Genomic DNA, 22,734 nt, shown 5'->3' on the forward strand with positions numbered 1-22,734 from the left:
CTTGCCTCTCTTTCCCATCACTTGGTAGACTCCACCCCATCAAACTTTGGACTGGAAGCTCTTCAGAGCAGAGACTTGTCTTTGTGGCTTATGCGGGAAAAGCACTATGCATTTTCTGGTAATACACAACTAAAATGTTACTAAATAACCTTTTTTATTTCACAGAGATCTATCGTTTTCACTTTCTCTTCTTCCCATTGGGATCAGTGTTCTTAGTAATACCATCAGCATTCCCGTTGTGTTGAGCTAACCACTCCTGCTCCAGCTGTTTCAGCAAATCCTGGCTGAGGAGTCCTTGCTGTACCAGTCTAGCAGCCAAAGCACCCCGGACTCGAGCTGGGGGGTCCACCTGCACTCCAGTTGACCTGTAGCCCAGTGCTTTAGAGCCCCTTGCTCTTCGCTGCCCTTGGGCCTTGGCATCATTCTGGAGAGGTGCTTGGTCAGTCTGTGGAAGGTCTTCTGCATTCAACATCCCATCACCAATGTGAGTTCTCTGAAGCGGGAAATCATCTGGGACAGCCACCGTTCCAGATGTGGCTTCTGAAACTCTGATTAGTCTCGTGATGTTGAGCACCCCAATTTGTATGATGTCATCCAGCTCCTTCTGGATATCTCTCACAAGGCTGGTGTCTGGGAACATGTCCATAAAGCGGTAACTGGAAGAAAACACAAATGGGAGCATTGGGTAAGTTGCCACTATAAGGAATCCTGAGAAGTCAAAGGCTATTCTCCTCCAGTATCAACACCTTCTCTGAATCCTAGTAACCATGGGGTGACAGATGATCAGTTTTATATATTTCTGTCTATTCAAAACGCAGTTACAGAAAAAATGTTTCCCGTTCCCACTCGTAACATCTAGAGCAAGCACACTGATTTCTTGAAGAACAGACAGGGCTGGATCGATTGACTTTCTATGCCAGAAAGAGATGCTACATTTAATGGAAGGGACTTCTTGCATCCAACCGGCTGTCGAAAAAATTCACACACAACTGATGTGCGGCCTAGTAGAAATGATCTATGTAAGCAGTCTATAAGGGACGTTAATTACACTGCCTCCTTTGTTCCTTCCAAGACTCTCCAGGGGATCCATTAGGGTTACCCCCATTTTACAGCCCACAGCAAGAGTCATAGCTGAGCAGGGATTTGATCCAAAGTGTCCCTGATTTAAGTCCAACACTCTAACCATTCTTAACCCAACTGACTCTCACCTATTTCTCTGCCTCCAAGCAACTCTGTTTCTATTCTGCATTAGTGCAGTGTCTAACAAACCAATCCAAAGAATGTTTTGATCACAGAGACTGATTGCAGGTGATTTTGCATACACTTTGGGGCCTCTGAGATGCAATTCTTATGTAGTTTCAACTTGCAGGTGACAGAAACATGTAGCTTCTGATGCAGTACAGATATCCGCTGAAACTGCATAGAGGGGATCAAAATCTACTTTCGCATAGGAAGTTACACATTAAGGAAAAGCTTAAACTCGTTTCTGGGAGTGTCAGATTTCCACATCGGGGAGGAGTTTGAACAGGTGGATTTCTGAAGTGGTACAATCCTACAAGAGGACTGTGTCATGTTAGGAGGTGTTGCTGGAATCAGCTCTTCTCCAGAGTGGAGACTTCCTCATACCCCAAAGCTGCCCTTCATTAAGAACAGAAGGAACCAAGTGTCCTTTTCAATACCTCAGCCAAAGATAGAGATCGAGGACATCGTGAACTGCTTCCAGGTGAACAAGCTCCTTTATATTCCTGGGTGGGGTCAGAGGCCAATTAATGTGTCTGCACAGCCAATCAAAAGTCAGAGGTTCATTTCTACTGAACTGCCGTGCAAACTAGAAAATAAAAAATGCAGGAGTTGTAGGAGCAATCAGCAAGATTTCCTAAAGAACTAAAGTTATTTTCGTTACAAACATTAATCTCTCATATTCCCAAACACTGTTTAAAGAAAGCTACCCTTACCAAGGTCAGGCACAGTAACTTATAGCAGAAATTTTGCTTAAGGCTTCTATTCAACTTGTAAGATCCAACTGTGTAGCACAGGAAGGCAAAGACATGGAACATAATTTAGTATTAAGCACATTACAAAGATGTTTTCTTACTGGTATTTGAAGACAGCCATCACAAGAAGGAAAAGCAGTCAATACACCAAAAAATCCCTGAGCCTCTAAAGCCTGAGCCTCCTTATAGTTTACTGTGGGTGCGTAAAGGTTTTCATCGCACATCCCACACTCTTTGGTTCAGTGAGGGATATCAGATGACTATCCTCCCTAACCCTCATTAGTAGGAATTTATATGGGCCACCATTAGAGAAGAGGGAGCAAAGTCAGCTGAGACAGTTAATGGAGCTGGCCCATGGCCAACTGTCAGCTTCCACGACTGTGTTACCCTTGGCTCTGGTGCAAAGAAAAGGAAAGAAGGGGAAGGAGGGGAAAGGAAATCCTTGTGTGATTTCCAAGGAACTTCTTTCCTAGGCAGTGTAAGGATGACAGGAGATCTTGTAGCCACCTGCCTTCTTTTCTGATCAAAAAGTAAAAAGTATTTCTAAAAAGTATTGTAAAAAAATATTTCTGAATAGTTGAGAGTTCAGCAAGCGATTCTAAATTGCATTCTGTGCTTGACTGAATCAACAAGTCTATAGTGAACGAAAAAGCCTAATATGAGATGTATGGAAGCCTTCTCCACTAAAGCAGGTCCCATCTGTTTCAAACACTTACTGCACAGGGCACCTTGTTATTGCCATAGGAAGATCTCCTCAAAGCACATGTACGTCTGTATGGATTTGTGGCTGAATCATAACCCAAAAAGAGTAAGGCAGCAGAATCATCCTTTGGCATCTCTTTCCTCCTTCCCCTGTGAACCAACATCTCCCAGAAGTAACTGGTAACTCATGCACTGCAAACTGATACCTCTTCATGAGGTTATATCAGCATTAGGATACACCAGACATGCACCCCTTCTTCTGAAAGGGCAAAGAATCTGGGCTCTGAGTACAAAGGCCTGAACTCTTATTATCCACCAGCCATGCATTGCCTTCCAAGCAACTGCAGACCCACGACGGCAACAGATGAAGGAGGTTTAGCCAGCCTACAGGCGTCTGAATTGAGCACAGAAATGCTCTATCTTGTACCATTTTAATAGGGCACCAGAGCCATTGCCAAAGAGCTGACCTGGTGCTTCCACTGTCTCTGACCAAGGTTGCAGCCCGCTTTATGATTCCCCCAAACAAACCAGTTGGCCAACCTGTCCTGCAAAACCCAAACTATCCTTTCCAGCTGTTTCTTTGGGAATCCCCAAAAGTTATACACCCTTGAGCAAGTATTACATACAGGCAACCTATGACCCATTCCTACACGCACCCACCCACACTAGATGCTACCATACAGATGCAAATCACTTACCTTCAACAGTGACGTGCACACGTATGGCTGCTTTTTGTTGATGGGTGCTGTGCAGAACACATATCTCGCTCTCAAGTTCAGAGGAATGTGCTGAATCATGTCAGCTAGGAATTTAAAGTCATCAACATTGCAGACAAAGTAAAGGCCATCCACTTGAGAGAGACTCACAAAAATATCCTGTTAAAAAATATTACAGTTCAAGCAGTCAGAAAAGGGATCTCTGTCAATGTTTAAAACCTCATAAAAACCAACAAAAGCTTCCAGGGTCCTTTCCAAACACAGTTGCACTAGTGCGAGTTACAACAACAGGCACCAAGACCTCTGAGTGCATGCACTAGGTACACAAAATGTCCAATTTCTGTGGCAAGGAAAGTTGAAGGCCACAATTTGGACATTTTGCACATCAGACCAATGGAAACATAATAGGCATTTGCTTCGTATAATTTATTCTGTTTCTATTTGTTAACTATATAACCCTACTCAGTTCTTTCCTCAAGATTTTGATGTCAAGCATTGCTCATGTGCTTTCAAGCTTATCCTTGTAGGCCATAAGGGCTAGAAGCCTGATTCTTCAAAATAAAGAGCCAAGATTCTCAGGACGAAGAATGCTGAGCTTGTGCAGTGCCACTATGAGATAAGCACAGAAAGATTCCAAAATGGTTTCTTGGAAAAACAGGCTTTGGGAAGAAATTAGTCTCAGCGGGCCGCCGGGAAGGAACAAAGGACACTGTTCCGTGTAATGATCAAGGGCAGCAAAGTAACAGCATTCCTCTGTCTCAAGCTGCTCTTCTCCTTCTGCATTCCCACTTTGTATGCAGGAAGCTACAGAAACTATCACACCCACTCCTTACACGCAGCACCTAGATTTTACTGATAACGAATGGGAAGCCTGTTGCGTTCCAGCTCTGAACATGTGATGGTTCCCCCCAGGCAACTCTGATGCTTTTGTGTGTGTTTCTAGAATGAGACAAAAGAAAGTAAACAGTTTTTGAAGTCTAAGATTACAGCATGATTTTTTTAAAAAAAAAACCAAAGGAAAAAGGAGTGATTAGATGCTGGTAATAAGGTTTCGGCTGAGTATTATGGCCCGAATCCAGCCAGAAGCCAAGAAGTTCACAGCACAAGTGGGGAGCAGTCTGCTTTTCAGAGGAAAAAATCCCAGTGTGAAGGCACAGAAGAGCTTGCTGGATTCACATGGCAAATCTCTCATCTAAGATCTCAAGCTTTGTAGGAGTGCACTGACTGATCAGATAAATCTGCTCAGTGGTTTCTTGGCTTTTTTAAAAAGAAAGCTAAATCTAGTCCATGACATAAGGAAGCCAATTGCACGTAAGTAAGGGATCAAGACTTTGATTTTCTATATGAGAACTGTAGAAAGGATAGTGTACGCTAAATAAAGGACTGGGCTAGAAAGAAGTTCAAACTACAGTGATCTTTTAAGATCTGACACTTAAGAACTCCAAGTAGATCATTTTATGTCCAATGTGAAGTACAAAACCATCACAGAAACACGGTCTCTAAATGTCTACCCAGATCTTTTTTTTTTTGAAAAATTTTTTATTGGGTTAGAACATTTTTATTTTTACATTACAATCAATTTTCCCCTAATTTTTCGTTTCTAACCCCCTCCCTTTCCCCCCCTTTTGTTGACTTCCAACAGCTTTCCCACCCTCTGTCCCTTTTCCCTTGCTTCTATTAAATTCCTCTGTCTAAAACAGATATACATTCTCCATTATATTAAGCAGTGCATCATTAACTCCTTTAATTATTATACACCCAAACTATACGTCTTTAGATAAACAATTTATCCCATTTTCCAGTTTTGAATAGTTCTATATAAACCTATATATCATAAACCATAAAAATTTCCCACATTTAAATCAAGCAATTTGATTTGTTCTCTATATATTACTCATTTCAACTTTTTATGGTAATTCTATATAACTCCTCAGATACTCAATCAATTTAACTCTTCTATACATTCAGTTTGGTGCATATAAATCTTGTCAAAGAAAGAAAATATTGTTAGTTAGTCAATCCTCATGTTTAAACCTTATCATTAATTATTCTCTATCAGTTGACCTATACATATCTATATATATCTCAATCAATTAATCTAACTGCTTATAAATTCACATTTCTCTTCCTCCCCCGGTAAAGTCACCCCTCTCTTTTATACTTTTATTATATTTCAGTAGTTCTCAAACTGCCACAGTTTTCCTCCCACCTCCCATTTCTTCTCCAGGTATTGTTTCAGCTTCTCCCAGTCTGTGTTGAACTGCCCTGAGTCCAGATCTCTCAGTTTTCTTGTCATCTTGTCCATTTCAGCCATATACAGCAATTTGTAGATCCAATCTTCAATAGTTGGTACTTCTTGTACTTTCCATTTCTGCGCATACAAAAGTCTAGCTGCTGCAGTCATATAAAAAATCAACGTCCTATGATGGGCTGGAATTCCCTCCATTCCCAAGTTTAGCAGCAGGAGTTCTGGGTTCTTATTTATTTGAAACTGTAAAATTTCACTCATTTCTCTTATTATTTCCCCCCAGAACTGCCTAGCTACCTCACACGACCACCACATATGATAGAGGGAGCCCTCATGTTTCTTACATTTCCAGCATTTATTAGAAGTATTCAAATTCCCTAGCGCAATCTTCTTTGGTGTCATGTACCAACGATAGATCATTTTGAAAATGTTCTCTTTAATATTAGTACATGTCGTTGTCTTCATTGTAGTTTTCCACAAGTATTCCCATGCCTCCATTGTTATTTCTTTATTGAAATTTATAGCCCATTTCACCATCTGTGTTTTAACTATCTCATCCTCAGTATACCATTTCAGCAATACTTGGTATACCTTGGATATTCTTTTCTTGTCTTCTTTAAGAAGGGTCTGCTCTAGTTCCGAGTTCTCTGTTCGTATGCCCCCTTTTGCAAAGTCTGAGTTGTATAAGTCTCTAATCTGTCTATACTGAAACCAATCATAGTTAGGTGATAGTTCCTCTTGCGTCTTTATTCTAAGTTTAGATACTTCAATCTTAGTTATTTCTTTATACGTTAAACATTGTTGTTCATTATCCACAGCTCTCGGATCTATCACCTCATATGGAACCACCCACAAGGGGGTTCCTTCTTGTAAGTAAGTTCTATACTTCTTCCAGATTGTAAATAGACTTCTCCTTACAAAATGATGCAGGAACATCGAGTTGACCTTTACTTTGTCATGCCATAGGTATGCGTGCCATCCAAAAATTTTTTTATATCCCTCTAGGGCTAATAGTTTCCTATTCTTTAATGTCATCCACTCTTTTAGCCAAACTAGGCAGATTGCATCATGGTAAAGTCTCAGATTGGGCAGTTGCATTCCGCCTCTCTCCTTTGCATCTTGTAAAACTTTTACTTTCACTCGAGGCTTCTTGCCTGCCCAAACAAAATCTGATATTTTCCTCTGCCATTTTTCAAATTGTTTAGAGTCTCTGATGATTGGTATTGTCTGTAACAAAAACATTACTCTTGGTAACACATTCATCTTAACTGCTGCAATCCTGCCCAACCATGACAGGTTCAATCTATTCCATTTGATCAAGTCTCTCTCTATCTGAGTCCATAATTTTTCATAATTATTCTTGAACAAATCTATATTTTTTGCAGTCAGCTCAACTCCCAAGTATTTCACCTTACTAGTTACTTCACAATCCGTTGTTTCCATTAACAATTGTTGTTTCTGCTTAGTCATGTTTTTGCATAATATCTTTGACTTCTTTTTGTTAATGAAGAAACCTGCCAAATCTCCAAACTCCTTGATCTTACCTATCACTTTTGGCATGTTCTCCAGTGGGTCTTCTACAATTAACATTATGTCGTCTGCAAATGCTCTGACCTTATATGTGTAGTCCTTTATTTTTATTCCTCGTATTTCCTCATCTTGTCGAATTTGTATCATCAGAATCTCCAATACTAAAATGAACAACAATGGAGATAACGGGCAACCTTGTCTTGTTCCTTTACTAATCGTCAATTTTTTGGTCAATTCATCATTCACTACAATTGCTGCAGTCTGGTCTCTATAGATTTCCTTGATTGCTCTGACGAATCTTTCTCCCAGTTGTAGCTTTTCCATAGTGGCAAACATAAAATCCCAGTTCCTCTGGGTTGCAATTCTCGAATTCACACGATACGCCACATCTAGGATAGCCACAATTTCCTCCTCCTCCTTCCCCAGGTAATCAGCCAACACCTCAGTCATCTGTTCTTGCGCTGACTTCCCTTCCACTTCTGGCAGACCACGAAAACGAAGCTGCTTCTCCATGTGTTTAGTTTCTGCAACTGACATCCTCCCCTTCACCAGCCTCATCTCTGTTTGTTGCGTGTCTATTAAATTCTCCATCGCGTCTTCTACTGTTTTAACTCTCTGCTGCGTTCCTTGTAATTCACTGCTAATCGTTTCCACACCTTTTTTCACTTCTGACAGCTCCGACTTTACTGTCTGTGTAACTTCCTTGACCTCTTTAATAAGCTCCAATTTCGTGTCCTTAAGTTCTTTCATCATGTCTATAAGTTTTTTGTCCAAGTTTTCTATTGCCGATTGCCACTCTTTTTTCGACATCGTGGGGCTTGCTTTAGCTCGCTCCCACGAATCTGCTCTCTTCCTCAGCTCCGTGGCGTATAATTAAACGTTTTCCTTTTTTTTAAATGTCCCAATCTTTGCCAAAATTAATTTTTTATATCCAAAATGTCGGGCGTCTTTTCTCTATGGTTTCTCTATGTTATTATAATCCAAGATGGCCTACTTCCTCTTCCGCTGAAGCCACGACCCTTCCACTTTCAAAGATGACGATTCCCCACTTCCTGTCCTTTGGCAAGGGCCGCTTCCCTCCAGCCACTCTATTGTTGTTACGCACTTCCTGTCTCCCGTCTTCCCACAGCAGGTCTCGCGATGGTGTCTTTTTCCCACAGCTCCAAAACCACAGGTAGTCTCTTTTAAAATACAACTCCTGCCGAGTCTTCACCTCCTTTTCGCTAGTCTGTTGCAGTTTAAAAGTCTACTTTCTTTCCTCTCTGTTTTTATCAATCTGTCCCGTTTCAAGAGATAGCGATCTTTACCTTCTCTCCAGCTTTCTCGGGTTGTAATCGCTGTTTCGATCTTAAATTCTCCTCTCGACTTCCCTCCCCGATCGAAGCTTGGGTATGTAGGTCTTATGCCAGCCGAATTGGCCCCAAAATTGCCGCAGAGATTATAGCCGACCCGTCGCAAGGTGGGACCTCAAGGATCGGGGGGGAGACTCCTTGTGTAGAGCCCCCCCTCGTCCGAGATCTAACTCACCCTAGGGTCTTGAGCGTTCTTTGCCTGCTCCCCGCCTGAGAGCAGTCGGCCGCGGGTTATTTTCACCCCTCCGGCCGGTTAAAACGGCAATCCGGTCAGCTCCACAAATGGAGCTGCGTTAGACCTCCATGAATCCCAAACCGGAAGTCCAAATGTCTACCCAGATCTTGAACGATTTTCAATACAGCAACATGAATACTGACTGACTAATTTTAGTATAATATGTGGATGTGTATCTTATTGTTTTGGGTTTTTAAATATTTGTATGTGTTCTAAGATTTATTTTAAAATCAAGGGATCTACTCATGCAGTAGGCACTGTTCCTGCTACAGCTTCTAGCTACTAATGATGCGTGCCTGCTAAATTTTAATAGCCGCCTGCCTCGTCACCTGCAAAAGCAGCATTTTATATATTTCCATTTCACAAAGCCCTAAAAGCGCAGAGTATCCCGAGGTCCCAAGAGGCATGCCCTAGGCAGAAAAATGCAGCATTTTAACAGCTGCTCAAAGCAAAGTAAGAGTCCATAGGCCTTTTGATCTTACAATTAGATTGGAGAGGGTGGCATCGGGAAGATGATATGCAAACATTTCAATCTGTTCAGCAGTTGGATGCAGGCCAGCAGTCTGTGAAGGGAAAAATAGAAGTATTTAAATTTTTTTAACAGAAAAAGTTTACTGCATTTGACCACTGATGAGCTGCAACACATGGTGGCACACCAAGCTCATGGTGGCCCATGTAACTAACTATGTGCAGCATGCACAAACCCCTTAAACACAGTATCAAGCCGAGGAAGCCTAACAGCTACTCAGAGAAAGAGCTCAAACACTGTGTCTAGGCTTATTTACACCCTGCACTTTCCATCGCTTCAGGACAGCTTGGAAAACAATTCAACATACATAAGGAACAATTAAAAACACCCAACATAAATCAACTACGTTCCAATTACAACTCAAGCCAAGCCAGACCAAGAAAGCCTTTTGAAACCAAAATGCTTTACAGTCCTCTGAAAAGAGGCCAAAGAAGATCTTGACACCACCTCTGGCATAGTTTGGGGCAGGGCAGCAACTGATAAGAGCAGTGAGCTGGATTTTGTGAATCCAAATAAACTAAACTTAAAAGATCACTGATTAATGAGGAGTGCAGATCTTTGCCTTGTTTCCCTGCCCTTTCTGACCCTGGGAAATATGATTCCCATAGTTAAAAAATCCATACCATGTGGGTCTTTTGTGTGTGTGCGTGCGCTCAAGGTGCAGAAGGGGACAAAAATCACCCCTCTCCCTCCCTCTTCCATCAGCACAATTCATGATAAGAGGTTACCACACTGCAAATGTAGCGAACTGATCAGACAACTGTAAAACACTTCAATAAGATTAGAATACTCAGAAGAGATCCATCCTACCTCTATGGAATCCACTGATTTATTCAAGATTTCCTTCAACAATGGAAGGTCATCGCGATGCATAGTAGTGACTTCCCCCTCTTTGAACACGCTACTAAACCTCCCAGCTCTCCCAGCAATCTGTAATGCCTGGGAAGTCGTGATGTTATCCATTTCCTTTTCACCTTTCTCATTGACAGCTGGCTTGATCAGAGAGTTAAAAATGATTCTCTTTATGCTCCTAGAACCAAAGCACAGACAAAAGATTGGCAGCAAAGTCACAGACAACACATTAATGCATTTTATAAGTTCTGCAAGTATTTTTCTACGTAATGCAATCTTTAACTGGAAACATGAAGGTAATGGCTGGAATACAGTGGAAGTAGAAGACTTCCAATGGAAGTAATACTGCAACGAAAGGAACTTCCCCCTCTTTCCTGCTGTCCCCTTTGTTTCATTCAAGCCAATCACCCAATGTCTGTTCTGAGATACACCATCCAAGTACCAAAGTCCAACCTTCAACTCTCACCCAACTGCCACCAGGCGTAGGTAAGGAAAGAGGAATGAACAGGCATAGTGCAGCCACTTGGAGACGAACGATCTCTGGCCCAGCCACATTAGAGTTTCGGTTGGGACGTTCACTTCCCACATGGCATGAAAAGCTCTCTCAAACCTGGAAGAGCGGAGGCCTTGAGAGGGGAAGCGAGCTTCACTGCCAGACAGTCAGGTTGAGCAGGAGTAGGGGCGTTTGTTCTCTCAAATGGTATTTACTTTAAAAAAAACAAACATGGTGGACTGTCAACCTTCATGAGGTTGATGCATCAAAGAATCTTGCTCCAAATCAACAGTTTGTTCCAGAATTCAAAAAAGCCAAATGGGAGAAGTGTAACTGAGAGAAAGATCCTGAAAAGGCTGCGAACCACTGCTAGATGCACTTCACTCGAGCATAAACTTTCGTTTACCTGGGATACTTACAGATTGAGCCCCATTCCAATGGCATCTGTAGCAACCATGATTTTACAAGGATCATCAGGATCATTGAATTTCTTGGCTTGAGTAAGCTTCGTTCCTGAAACAATTCAACCACTGTGAACTGTGTCCCAAATAGGGATGCAGTTGCATCCATGCTTTCATTTTAAGATGTTGTGTGTACGGTTTTAAGTTCCCCTGCATTTAAGCGGCAACATTCACAGTGGACAGTGAGAAACACAACCTATGAAGGCAGCAACACCACTGAAGCAGTGAAATGGCGCTTGCATACCTCGTTTAGGTGGAACTGGTGCCTCCTTGCAGGGTGGTGCAGATGTGGCCACTGTGACTATCATGATAACAATGGGATGTTACTTGACTTAAATATTTATAACCCACTCTCCTTCCCAAGGGAATCCCCAAAGCAGCTGGCATTATTCTCCGCTGTATCCCCACATCAGCCACCTTATAAGGTAGGGGAGGCTGAGGGCATTGACTGGCCCAAGATCAGCTCAGTGAGCTTAACAGCAAAGCAGGGGGTTGAACTTGGGTCTCCCAGATCCTAGCCCAGTACTGCATAGACATCACCCCACGTGGACACCTTGGTTCACACAGATGGTGCCTCCGAGCAAGCTGGGCAGCTCTTCAGGACAGCAGCATTCGCTAAGCCAGCAGCGGGAAGATCACTGCTTTCCTTCTTCCTTCAAAAGTATTGCAAGATCTATACAGAAGCCAGCTCTGCTGCATGCAAAATGAGGTACCACCTGTGGGAGCAAAGGGGCAGTGCAGGCCCCCTCAATAAGTGCCGGCTTTGCAGCAGTGCCAGAGTTAACAGGAAATTAAACAAGGCCGCAAGGCTGGACTGCATGCTGTTGAACACGTTAGGCTGCTAAGCTCAGCTACAGCCTCTACATCCTGAAGGTAATCAAACCCCTCTGTAAAAATCATCTAACCAAAGAATAAGAGGTAAAATGAAGTTCTGTGGGGCAAAAGGAGAAGTCATTGTGCCAAGAAAATCTGCTTAATGCTGTACAAGATTCAATAACCAAATGCCAAGCGGATGCATTTCAAAATTACTCTTCACTTATGCCAACGGCTCGAAGGCACTTCCCACCCCACTTCTCCACAACAGACAGTAACAATATTTACCAGGTGGCAGGCTTCCATATATGACAGCACATTCCAACCCACGTGCTTCTATCTGCCGGCTCACTGAATAAATATCACTCTTGCTGAAACAGACGATGCAATCACCAGGACGAAGATTATCCAGAGATTCAAGGGCCTGATCCAGCACCTTTATAGGGGTAAGCCTCTTGTAGTTTCTCACCTAACAACAGACAGCAGAGTTTACATCTGAAACCACAACAGAACTGTAAGGAACAGGAGGGCAGGGCAGTGATTCAGAAAGCTCCCTGAGGTGCCCACCAAGAACTGCATGTCTGCAGTGGTCCCTCCTCCCCGCCACCAGCACAAACAGCAGCTCTCTCCACTGCGAACTGATTGGGACCCCCCTCCCCGCCCCAATTGTAAATGCAGTTTGCCATATAGCAACAAGGGGGCGCTGTGGTAAACAGTGCCCAGATTTCATTCTACCTATGATACTTTTGTGGTCTTGGCAATGGAATTACTGTAGAAACTAAGGATCCTAATTTGCACTCACTCCCTTTATGAGGCAAGACAGCCATTTAACCTGAGTGCATCCCATCTGGCAGAAAGTTTGTCAGAAATACATGCTCTAGCTCTGTATCAGATTTCTGCTTATTTCAGGATTTCTGCAATCTATGCTCTATTGTATTCTTTATTGAATGCCCCAATTGATGATTGTACTGGATTACACTGTGTAATCCACCTTGAACTCAGTAAAAAAGGTGGATTATAAAGTAAATAAATGAGATGTGGTCTGTGTTGCAAATAAAACCTATGAATTATTCAACTGATTTTTGTTTTCATGGTGGGAGGAGCCAACATCTACAGAAAAAATATATTGTTCCTTGATTTATTTTTCAGTTTCTGTATACCCTGGTTATCACTAGTCCTGATAAAAATTAAACCATAGAGGCAGGACTCACTGCATATCAACCTGTATCATTTAGTCCACAACAACCAGATCAGTTGTAAAAGTTCTACTCTTTGGCTGCCTCTGCAATGGTTATACTTTAAGATGTTCCAGCTTCAATTGTTAAAAGACAACATGGGGTGTTGATTGACACCACCAGATGTTGTTCAGATTGTTAAGATGCACACTTTGTAAAGCAGCACGGCACTCACCTCCACCTCCTCACCTGTCGTATACATCAGCTCTGTCACCAAGTTGATAGCAGCAGCTTCCCCACAAACATGAATTTCTTCTGCACAGAGCCCTAAGGGAAAAAAATAATCCCTCGTGAACTTGAAAGGCAATTATAAAAGCAATTTTAATGGAAACGTACTCAACTCAGACATACAGGGTTGGACCTCTTTGTACACGTGGAAGTCATTTCCATTCAAACAGTAGCAGTGTTAGCAATCAAGCCCTCCCTCACACTAAAAGGGCAGTTTATGAATATGGTAATATCTAAATCCCTTTGCCTCACGTTCCCTGAGCATCAAGCATGTTGCCTGGCTAGGCAGAATGGATCCCGGCCAGGCTGGAGTTGGAAAATTACTGGAACGTGAGTCATGAGGCAAGAGTAACTAGTAGCCCCACACCTCAGAGATGTACAAAGTCTTAAGACAAAAGAGGTCTTCCAGGAGTTCCTGAGTTTATCTCATCCACACACTTTCGATCTTCCCCCTTCTTAATCTGAGCTATTCAGGGATTTGATAGCCCCTCCTATTCAGCAATTGTGGGTTGTCAATCCCTATTTTCACCTATAGTTCTGTCTAGATATGCACAATCGAGCCTTTCCCAATTCATTGTCTTACCTCCGGAGACAGCCATTAAGTTATTGTCTGGGGAGCAGAAGACATGTATCTGCCACATTGATACGTTTCACACTATAGATTGGGCTGCTCTCAGCCATAGCTGTGTGTGTTCTGGACCCTTCCGCACATTCTTAAGACTACGTCTGAAACCTCTCCTCTCCCTTCCATAATACGCTGGCTGTCCTTGCTGCTACTCCCACAGATCTTCTTCTCTCCCAGGACTGGTAAATATTGCCCTCCCCTGAATCACTCTCATTCTTCCTGACTTCCTAGTTAGCCCTGTGTGTATGCTGTGTGTTCTCTGTGTGATTGCAGTTTACTGCTCCTTTAATAAAAAAGAATTCCAGTTGAACCCCCTCCCCCTGCCTGTTTATTAGAAAGTCCTCTAAGGGAATGATCCTGGTATACATTGGTGGAAGATCTCATAGTTACCCCCTCTCACAGTGTCTCCTTATATGCTGATTCCCCCAACTCACAAGGAGACCCCCTTTAGGGTAACAGGGGGAGAGACCAGGATTTCCAGATTCTTTGTTCAGAATCAAACTTCGTGCAGTGCAGAGAAGGCTGTTTTGGCCAACCTTCCAAGCGGAATGAGGTTCTGGAATGTTAGTTTTTAGCGTGTGTAATTATTCAAAGCCTTATTTAAATGCTATTAAAGAACATACCATTATCAACGTTAAAAAAAAAAAAAAGGATTTCCAGATTCCTTTCTTGAGCCACAGTCCTCAGCAACTTACCCTATCCTATTCCCAAGGACTACCTGACCCACAAAAGCAGTTGTGGATGGGAGACAAGGGATGATAGCATGAAGCAGCACATGGAAGAAATCCATTCCAGAAGTGAAACCCTGCTCACCATTCACTGTGGTATTTACAATTCCCTAAGAGAAAAGGGCAGTCTAATAGTCACTTTGCTACTACTGACTTCAGTGAAATGTGGACTGGTCCTTAACTGCCAGCAATAATCTTCTTCTACTGGAATATAGTTGACAGGCTGCACCGGGGGCGCGGGTCTTCCCATGCACCAGAAAAAGGTTTCTATGGCAACATGTGTGCAACCTGCCACTTGCCCCTAATACAATAAGCAGGAGGAACAAACTGTACCGGTTATATTGATATTCTAGACCTCCTCTCGATACAGGCATATGAAAAGGAAGGCACACACAAGCAATTAAAGAGATGACGCTCATAGAAGACATACCCAAGAGTGCTCTCGTCCAAGCCCAACCCCTGGAAGGATCTCTGATCATCTGAATTTCATCAATTACAGCCACTTCATCTAAAAAAAAAAAGTATATATAAGGGTAAATGATGCAGGGCAACTTGTGAAGAAGTAATCATCTCCAAGGTAAATTATTTAAACAGTTTTATTTAGTCAATTTAAAAACTGCTTTTACGTGATTTTATGTTTTGCTATATAAATATTTTTGTCTGTTTTATTTCAGCTAAATAATGTTAGGTTTTGAATGCATGTTTGCTATGGTGAAAAATGCAGGCCTAGAGAGCAAGAAAGAGGGGGAGCTGGATGGGTGAGTGAAGGTATGTTGTGACTGGAAGGTAGCTGTGCCCTAGAGTGCAAAGTGAACTGTAAGTTTTTAAAATGTTCAGAGGGAAAGAAGTTCAGCCAGTTGATGACTGTGCTTGTGGGTGGAGAGAGTTATTCTGTCAGTGAAACGCTGAGGGAAGAAGAGTATGCGTTTGACTTCTTGGGTGAAATCAGCCTAAGTGGCATCGTGGGAAAAATAAGTCTTTGTAACCAAGTCCTTTCATAAATGTTTAAAGATCTGTACTTATCTTGAAGCCATCATGCTTATGATCTATTCTGAAACCAATATACTTATGAAATACTCTGATACCATTAAGCGTATGTACTTAAAATAAATTTTATTACTGGTTAAATAAAATGTCTGTTTCTTCTAGAATAAATGCTCTCATTTTTACCTCACAGCTGCCACCCTCCCACCTGCTCACACTGATTGTTCTGTCAATCTATCATCTATAAGTCAAATTGAGAGAGAGCTAAGGCAAGAGCCTTTGGTGGCAGCAAAAATCCAAGGGAATGCTAAGAAAGGCAGGGAGGCAGTATAATACAGGTCTCATAGAGGGAAAATGCCACACCTCCTTTCCTAGTAACTTGCCTATGGCAACTCACAGTAAATGTGTAACAGTTTCAGAAATTCTATTAAATACATCACTGTTTATAGTTTGTCTGACCTGTTTTTTTTTAAAAAGAGTCCAGTAGCACCTTTAAGACCAACCAACTTTACTGTAGCATAAGCTTTAGAGAATCACAGTTCACTTCGTCAGATGCATCTACAGTAAAGTTGGTTAGTCTTAAAGGTGCTACTGGACTCTTTTCGATTTTGCTACTACAGACTAACACGGCTAACTCCTCTGGATCTTTTTTTTTTTTGGTAACACTATAGTAGAATATATGTTCCATGACGTGATTGAACACGCTTGAAATAGCAACTTTTTAATTTAAAAAAAAAAGAGATACCTACAGGGTATATTAACACTGCACATCTCAATAGTGCAAGCAACGTGTTCAGCTGGTCTGCCGTCTCCATTTACACAGACTCGTTCTTCCCCAGTCACTAAATCACATGGCACATTCTATAAGGGCCAAAAAAGGACACCATTTATTACCCAAGATGCAAGAAACAAAAGGAAGGAATCTCCCCACAAATGTCCTACACTGAAATGTAGCTGGGAGGGCAACCTAGTATCAAAAACACTGGGCCCAGAAAGCAGGAGTTTTCTGTAATCCTGGACATCCTGATTTTCATTCTACAGTAGATCTAGAGGAAAAATGGATGCAAACCAGCAGAAGCTTCAGGAAGCAAATGGGGAAGGAAACAAGTCCCATGAATTCTCCATTGGTCTCTCTGACAAAATCCTTCTGAAGAGAACCAACAGAGGCTATGCTATGATTACTTTTTTTCTGGTGATGAGTTTAAGCTAGCAGCCTTCCCCAGACTTCCTTCCAGGGCTTCTATCATCCCAATTTGCATTCCATCGCCCAACTATCATGCTCCCCAGCCAGCATCTCATCTCTCCTATCTTTTCCGCATCTTAGATATTCAGATTGGTTTCACAAATAAGCAAATCCCCTATAGTTTGGAGAATGCAGACTTCTTTAAAAATGTAAGTTTTAATACACCTTTGCTGAGACCCCAAAAGGTACATCAGTTTAACTTTCATGTTTCTAAAACTTACAAGAACTATGAGGTAAAAGGTTCTAGCCCTCATGGCCACAACAATGTGTGATGGCAAACAGATGCCACCCACGCTGGACTTGCAATTATGCTGCAGATCAAAGGCAAGCGAAATATTGCTGTGCTGTATCAGTTTTGCTTTGTAATTAATAATCATTGTATTTCCAGAAGCTTTAAACGGAAAAAAATCAAATATTGAAAATGACTTCAAAGAAAAAGTTACTATAAATATCACGATTGTATTTGCAGAAGTGCTTGCTTCTTCCTTTCCTTCTTGCCCACCTTTTGGGCCAATTGTCTCCCACACCATCAAAATGCAGATGATGTTCTCCTTGGAGTACAGCATATGTTTTTTGCTTATATGACTGTGAAGAATATTATGCAAGCCCACAACAGTATATAATAAATAGCCATTACAATATTATTACAGCCAATGTCCACACACACCCCAATCACACAGGTTCACAGAAGCATGGACATCCATTATGATACTGACAGCATCATTACTCTTTTGGAAGATCTCATGTGCCAGTAGCTTTAAAGGGCCACAGTATACTCCTGACTTTGCTGATAAATATCTCTGGATTGCATGATAGGTTTTTCCACTATTTGTCGGACCTGCATGAAACACAATTTTTCTTTGGATAGCCCTTGCTTCTGAATACCTAGAATATAAGAAAAGACATACAAATAGATACACATATTAATTCATTCATTCATGTATTACGGTCCTAAGACCAGCATACAAATTAATTAACCAAGGATACAATTAAAAGGAAAAAAGACCAACTTTAAGAACTTTTAAAGATACAATTCCCGTCATTTAAGAATTAATACACATAATTTAGCAACTTGACATGTAATCCTAAATTTTTTATCAGATAAAAAACAGTGGAGCATTGCATTATTGGTGGTTATATATCCGAGGATCATACCAAGTAACTGGATATTAAATCTGAGATGAATCTCCCTATAAAATGGACAACTAAAGAATATATGCTCAACAGACTCGACCTCTCCTAGCAGGCACGAGCACAACCTTTCTGGGTAGGGGATTATGTTGTACCTGCCTTCGATAACCGCAGATTGAAGAGCAGAGCACCTAGCTAGAGCAAACGCCCCTCTAAAACTATTTTCTTCCACAGAGGCCAAGTACACTGCTGGATCAAAGGTACCTTTGACATTTAGCAGGACCTCAAGTTTTGATGCATTGGAGATGTCAGACTGATGCTCAATATCCTCTGTTCTTTGTTTGATTACTCCTTTTGCTTGTTCGGCTCCATATGTTAAGAGAACCTGAGGGGAAAAGCCTATTCTATTAATATGGGGCCTTGAGCCAGATGGATTGGAAGTTGTCTTGAAGGATCATGGGGTTAAAATGGCCTTTCAGTCACATATAAATGGATTGAATACATACCCTGGCTTCAAACCTAAGACTACAAGACTCCAATCGTATCCAGGCATTAGATACACAGTTTGGGACTTGCAGAGCAGCTCCCAGAAATTTAGACTAATTTCAGGGAAAAGCATGAGGAGGGCAGTCCTAAAAATGTTCCACATAACAGCTGCGCCAGTGATTTGGCCTTGCATAACTTTAGGGCTGCAGGAATGAAATGTCCACCTTGAGTTTTAAAAAATTTCAGTATGGCATTTCCCCTTGATTGGCAGCATAATGACTGTGTTTAACCCTAGAGCCGTTGGCCTTTATAACTACGCCCTATTATTTAAAACTATCAACTTGTTCAATCTGATGGCCATTAATTGCCCAATTCCTAGATTTCACTCTGTTCCCCAAAGCTACTATTTTAGTTTTCTGATAGTTAATTGTCAGTAGCTCAGTTTCACAAAATGTGGCAAACTTCCTAAGGGCTCTCCTTAGGCTGACTGGGGCTCTGGATAGAAGCTTGGCATCATCTGCATTCGGAAGTAAAGATAAGTGCCGGTTTGCAATTTTGGAGGATGAAGATCGGTGGTGTACAGTCAGCTTACTAGATTGTTGAAACCTAGATACACATAGCTGAGTCTTGATACAAATGTTTATTATTATTATTATTAATAATAATAACATTTGATTTGTATACTGCCCTTCAGGACAACTTAATGTCCACTCAGAGCGGTTTACAAAGTATGTCATTATTATCCCCACAACAAAACACTCTGTGAGGCGGGTGGGGCTGAGAGAGCTCCAGAGAGCTGTGACTAGCCCAAGTTCACCCAGCTGGCTTCAAGTGGAGGAGTGGGGAATCAAACCCGGCTCTCCAGATTAGATTCCCGCACTCTTAACCACTACACCAAACTGGCTTAATTACTCTCTCATTTTGCAGTATGTATTAATGGTCTATTTTTAAAACATTCAGATCATTAAACAGTTCTAAACATTCATTTTACAAAGAAGACAGGAAAAAAAATACAGGATATCATATTCCAGAATCCAAATTTTCATATAAATATCTGCAACAATTTTTTTAAAGGAAAAAAAAATCCTTAGTTCATTCTAATACAAAGTAGCAAAGCTAGGCACAAGCAACAAGAATTAGATAAAATTAGACAAACTGAAATGACAGCTGGTAATCATATGAAAGACTGGATAAGCTAAACTAAAGCCACTAACCAGTTGGGGGGCAATCGTAAGTCACTGATTTTGCGCAGATCATCCATACACTCCAACATAGGAAAGATCTGCTTAGCGTGTCTCATGAAAAACGGAAACAGATCATCAACATGCCCTGAAAACAGAAGAGAGGCACACACATAAAAACGTCACTAACCATCTGCCACCCAACTGTCTTATAACTTTTCTGACTTAGCACTCCAAATTAAACACAAGACATTCAGCACCATTTCAAATTACTTGGAGGATGGAGATTACTCATGTGAAAGGGGAAGAGGGAGAAGAGAATCACAAAGAAGGAGTCGGGGGAGCGCAGGCTAAGCTAGCTGCCCTCCTACTCCCCCCATGCTTCCTGGATGCCTACTTTCTGGCCTCCACTCAAGAAGCAGAGAGTCACCAAGGTGCTACCATAAGCACAGCTTCACTTTTCCTCCTGGCACTCAATTTAAATGGCCACCCCAAAGGAAGGCACAGAAGGCCTCAGGAGTTGCTGAACCCTGGCCTGATGCACTGCTGCTTGCCTGCTATAGTAGGAATATCCACATACAGCTCTCCACACAAGCAGAGCAGTGCCCAGATGTTACATTTTAGATAACATGTAACTCCAATGAACAGTAACTACAGTAAAGAAGTACTGGAAGCAGAGAACGCATACTAAGTATCAATTGTATATTCGACTCTTGCTGCAGGCATCTTCCAATGTTCTTTTTATTAAGTTACTAAGAATATTTCTATGTATGTGAAATACAGCAAATATACATGCACACACTGATGCCAGATACTGGGGTGAAGTATCTGAACTCTTCTTCAGGGACCCACAGTGGCGTAAGAGATGGCATCTTCACCATCTCCTCAGACCACTAAAGCAACCAAATCAGCACCCTAACACTCACAAGATAATTGTGAGAAAATTCTGTCACCATTCTGGATACCTCAGCAACCTCAGCCAAAGGTGAATCACATTGAATTCTGCAGGAAGGCATGTGCTTGGTGGGAGAATCCTCTAATATGGAGAGTCACAGGGGAAAAAAATCTTATTTTTCTATATACCTAGGGTTTCCCCCAGATATGCAGAACCTAGTGAGATTTTCTGAGCTAATCCCATGGCATAGCTTCTGTTATCTGCACAGAGGCCAGGACTTCACTATTAGATCTAACAATATAAGTAACAAAAAGCAGCAAGATGAATACCCACGCGAACAACCTAAAAAAACTCCAGTAAAGACCTTGAATGAAAAAGAGCTGACTATGGTTTGTAATTCTTTTCCAGCACACACCCACACATCCATATAACAGACCAGAATACCTAACCCTAAATCAAACTCACGCATGTATATTTTTAAAGTATGATGATGTAATCAATTGATATTCTTCATGCTTACCTGCCCCACAACATATATCACTGAGAATAATGTGCACATCAGGGCCCAATGTAGTCGATTCCATAATGTATTTCCTAAAGCTTACAAATGCTTGATGAAAAAGGCGAGCTGCGAAAGGAAAAACAAAAATAGCTCAGCATTACACACAAGCATCACACTCCCTAAATTTGAGAATACAGACCTAGCAAGAATACACTAAAGGATCTCTTAATAACATTTAATAATTATAATGTGCTTTTGCTTTCATTGAGAAACAGCAATCAATGCAAATAGCCACTGAACTTCTTTTCAAGAAAGAGTAACAGAAGAACACTCCTTTCAGGAACCAGTATTTGAATAATGTATGTCTTAGCCAGGCACCTTAAAAAATAAGTCATGCTCAGAACAACTGAAGATTAAAGAACAGACTAAATTCATGTCTTGTCCCCAAAGCATGATGAAACATCTAACAACATTCACAGTGCAATCCTAAAAAGAGCTACTCCAGTTTAAGCCCACTCAGTAACTCTTCTTAAGATTGCACTGTCAGTTTTATAAGTCCAGTATTTCATACCATCTAATCCATTTTCTGCCCCTAATCTTTGTATTTCTCTCCTCCTGTAAAATTTATTCAATACTTTCAGGACTTCACCTAGAAAACAAAACACAAAAGGTAGCGTGTTAATTAACAAGACAACTTAATTATACAAACATGGATAAAATGTGAGAAAGGAGTAGCTGTAATCAAGAACATAAAATAACTCTTCTTTAAATCTCCTGTAGACCAACATCTGTCTACCACATTGTGCCTTCCCCAAAGATAGTGTCAGGTGGGCAGCCTGCAGTAGAATAGCAGGATTCAAGTCAAGTAGCACCTTAGAGACCAACAAGATTTTCAGGGTATAAGCTTTCCAGAGTCAAAGCTTCCTTCATCAGGATACAAATAGGAACGTATCTGAAGAAAGGAGCTCTGACACTAAAAATCTCATGCCCTGAAAATCTTGTTGGGTCTGGACTCACATCCTGCTATTCTACTACAGTGTGTGTGTAGGCGGTTTCTCCTCTTCCATACATCCTTAGAATAACCTTGGGAGACTGGCCTATAGCCAGTGGTATGAGTTCCGTGGGAATGAGAACCCGGGACTCCCCAGTTCCCAGCCCTACTGCAACCACCACAAGATGGCTCTCATTGTCTGTAGCGCCTTCGCCAGAAATCAGTTTACAGCCAAACACAAAAGCCGAATCAGGACGGTGAGCCGCCGAGCAGGGGGACTCCAGCATGTCCACCTCCCGCCCCTCCGCTTACTCTTATTGAGCGGGCGAGTGAGCTCGGTACCGACATCCCCCTCCGGGCCAAGCGCCACCGGGATCACAGAGAGGGGCACGAACAAGGAAGTGTCCGGGGCTTTCGCGCCTGTGCCGTTGCCGCCGTCGGACGAAGCGGAGGAGAAAGCTCCGGCCGTGGCTGCCCGACTCGGGCCGCCCTGCCGGCTCCGAAGAACGACGGAGCCCCCATAGCGGATCCGAGAAAGAAGCCGCGCGCAACGACTCACAGACATCAGAACAGGGCGCTA

The 22,734-nt window shown here is 41.9% G+C and overlaps 1 protein-coding gene across 1 annotated transcript; it reads right to left on the minus strand.

Annotated features, from left to right (window-relative positions):
- Nucleotides 1-135: 135 nt before the first annotated feature.
- SUPV3L1 (Suv3 like RNA helicase) lies at nt 136-22,734 on the minus strand. Its single transcript, XM_054984160.1, has 15 exons — nt 22,467-22,734; nt 21,735-21,812; nt 21,182-21,289; nt 19,800-19,914; nt 17,685-17,853; nt 16,475-16,586; nt 15,172-15,249; nt 13,336-13,427; nt 12,214-12,394; nt 11,071-11,164; nt 10,117-10,336; nt 9,260-9,340; nt 3,395-3,571; nt 1,680-1,828; nt 136-656 (listed from the first exon to the last, which is right to left on the minus strand). The coding sequence occupies exons 1-15, from the start codon at nt 22,717-22,719 to the stop codon at nt 179-181; spliced, it is 2,385 nt and encodes a 794-aa protein (XP_054840135.1). The 5' UTR covers nt 22,720-22,734; the 3' UTR covers nt 136-178.

Source organism: Eublepharis macularius, chromosome 6, assembly GCF_028583425.1.
Source record: "Eublepharis macularius isolate TG4126 chromosome 6, MPM_Emac_v1.0, whole genome shotgun sequence".
NCBI classification, from domain to species: Eukaryota; Metazoa; Chordata; class Lepidosauria; order Squamata; family Eublepharidae; genus Eublepharis; species Eublepharis macularius.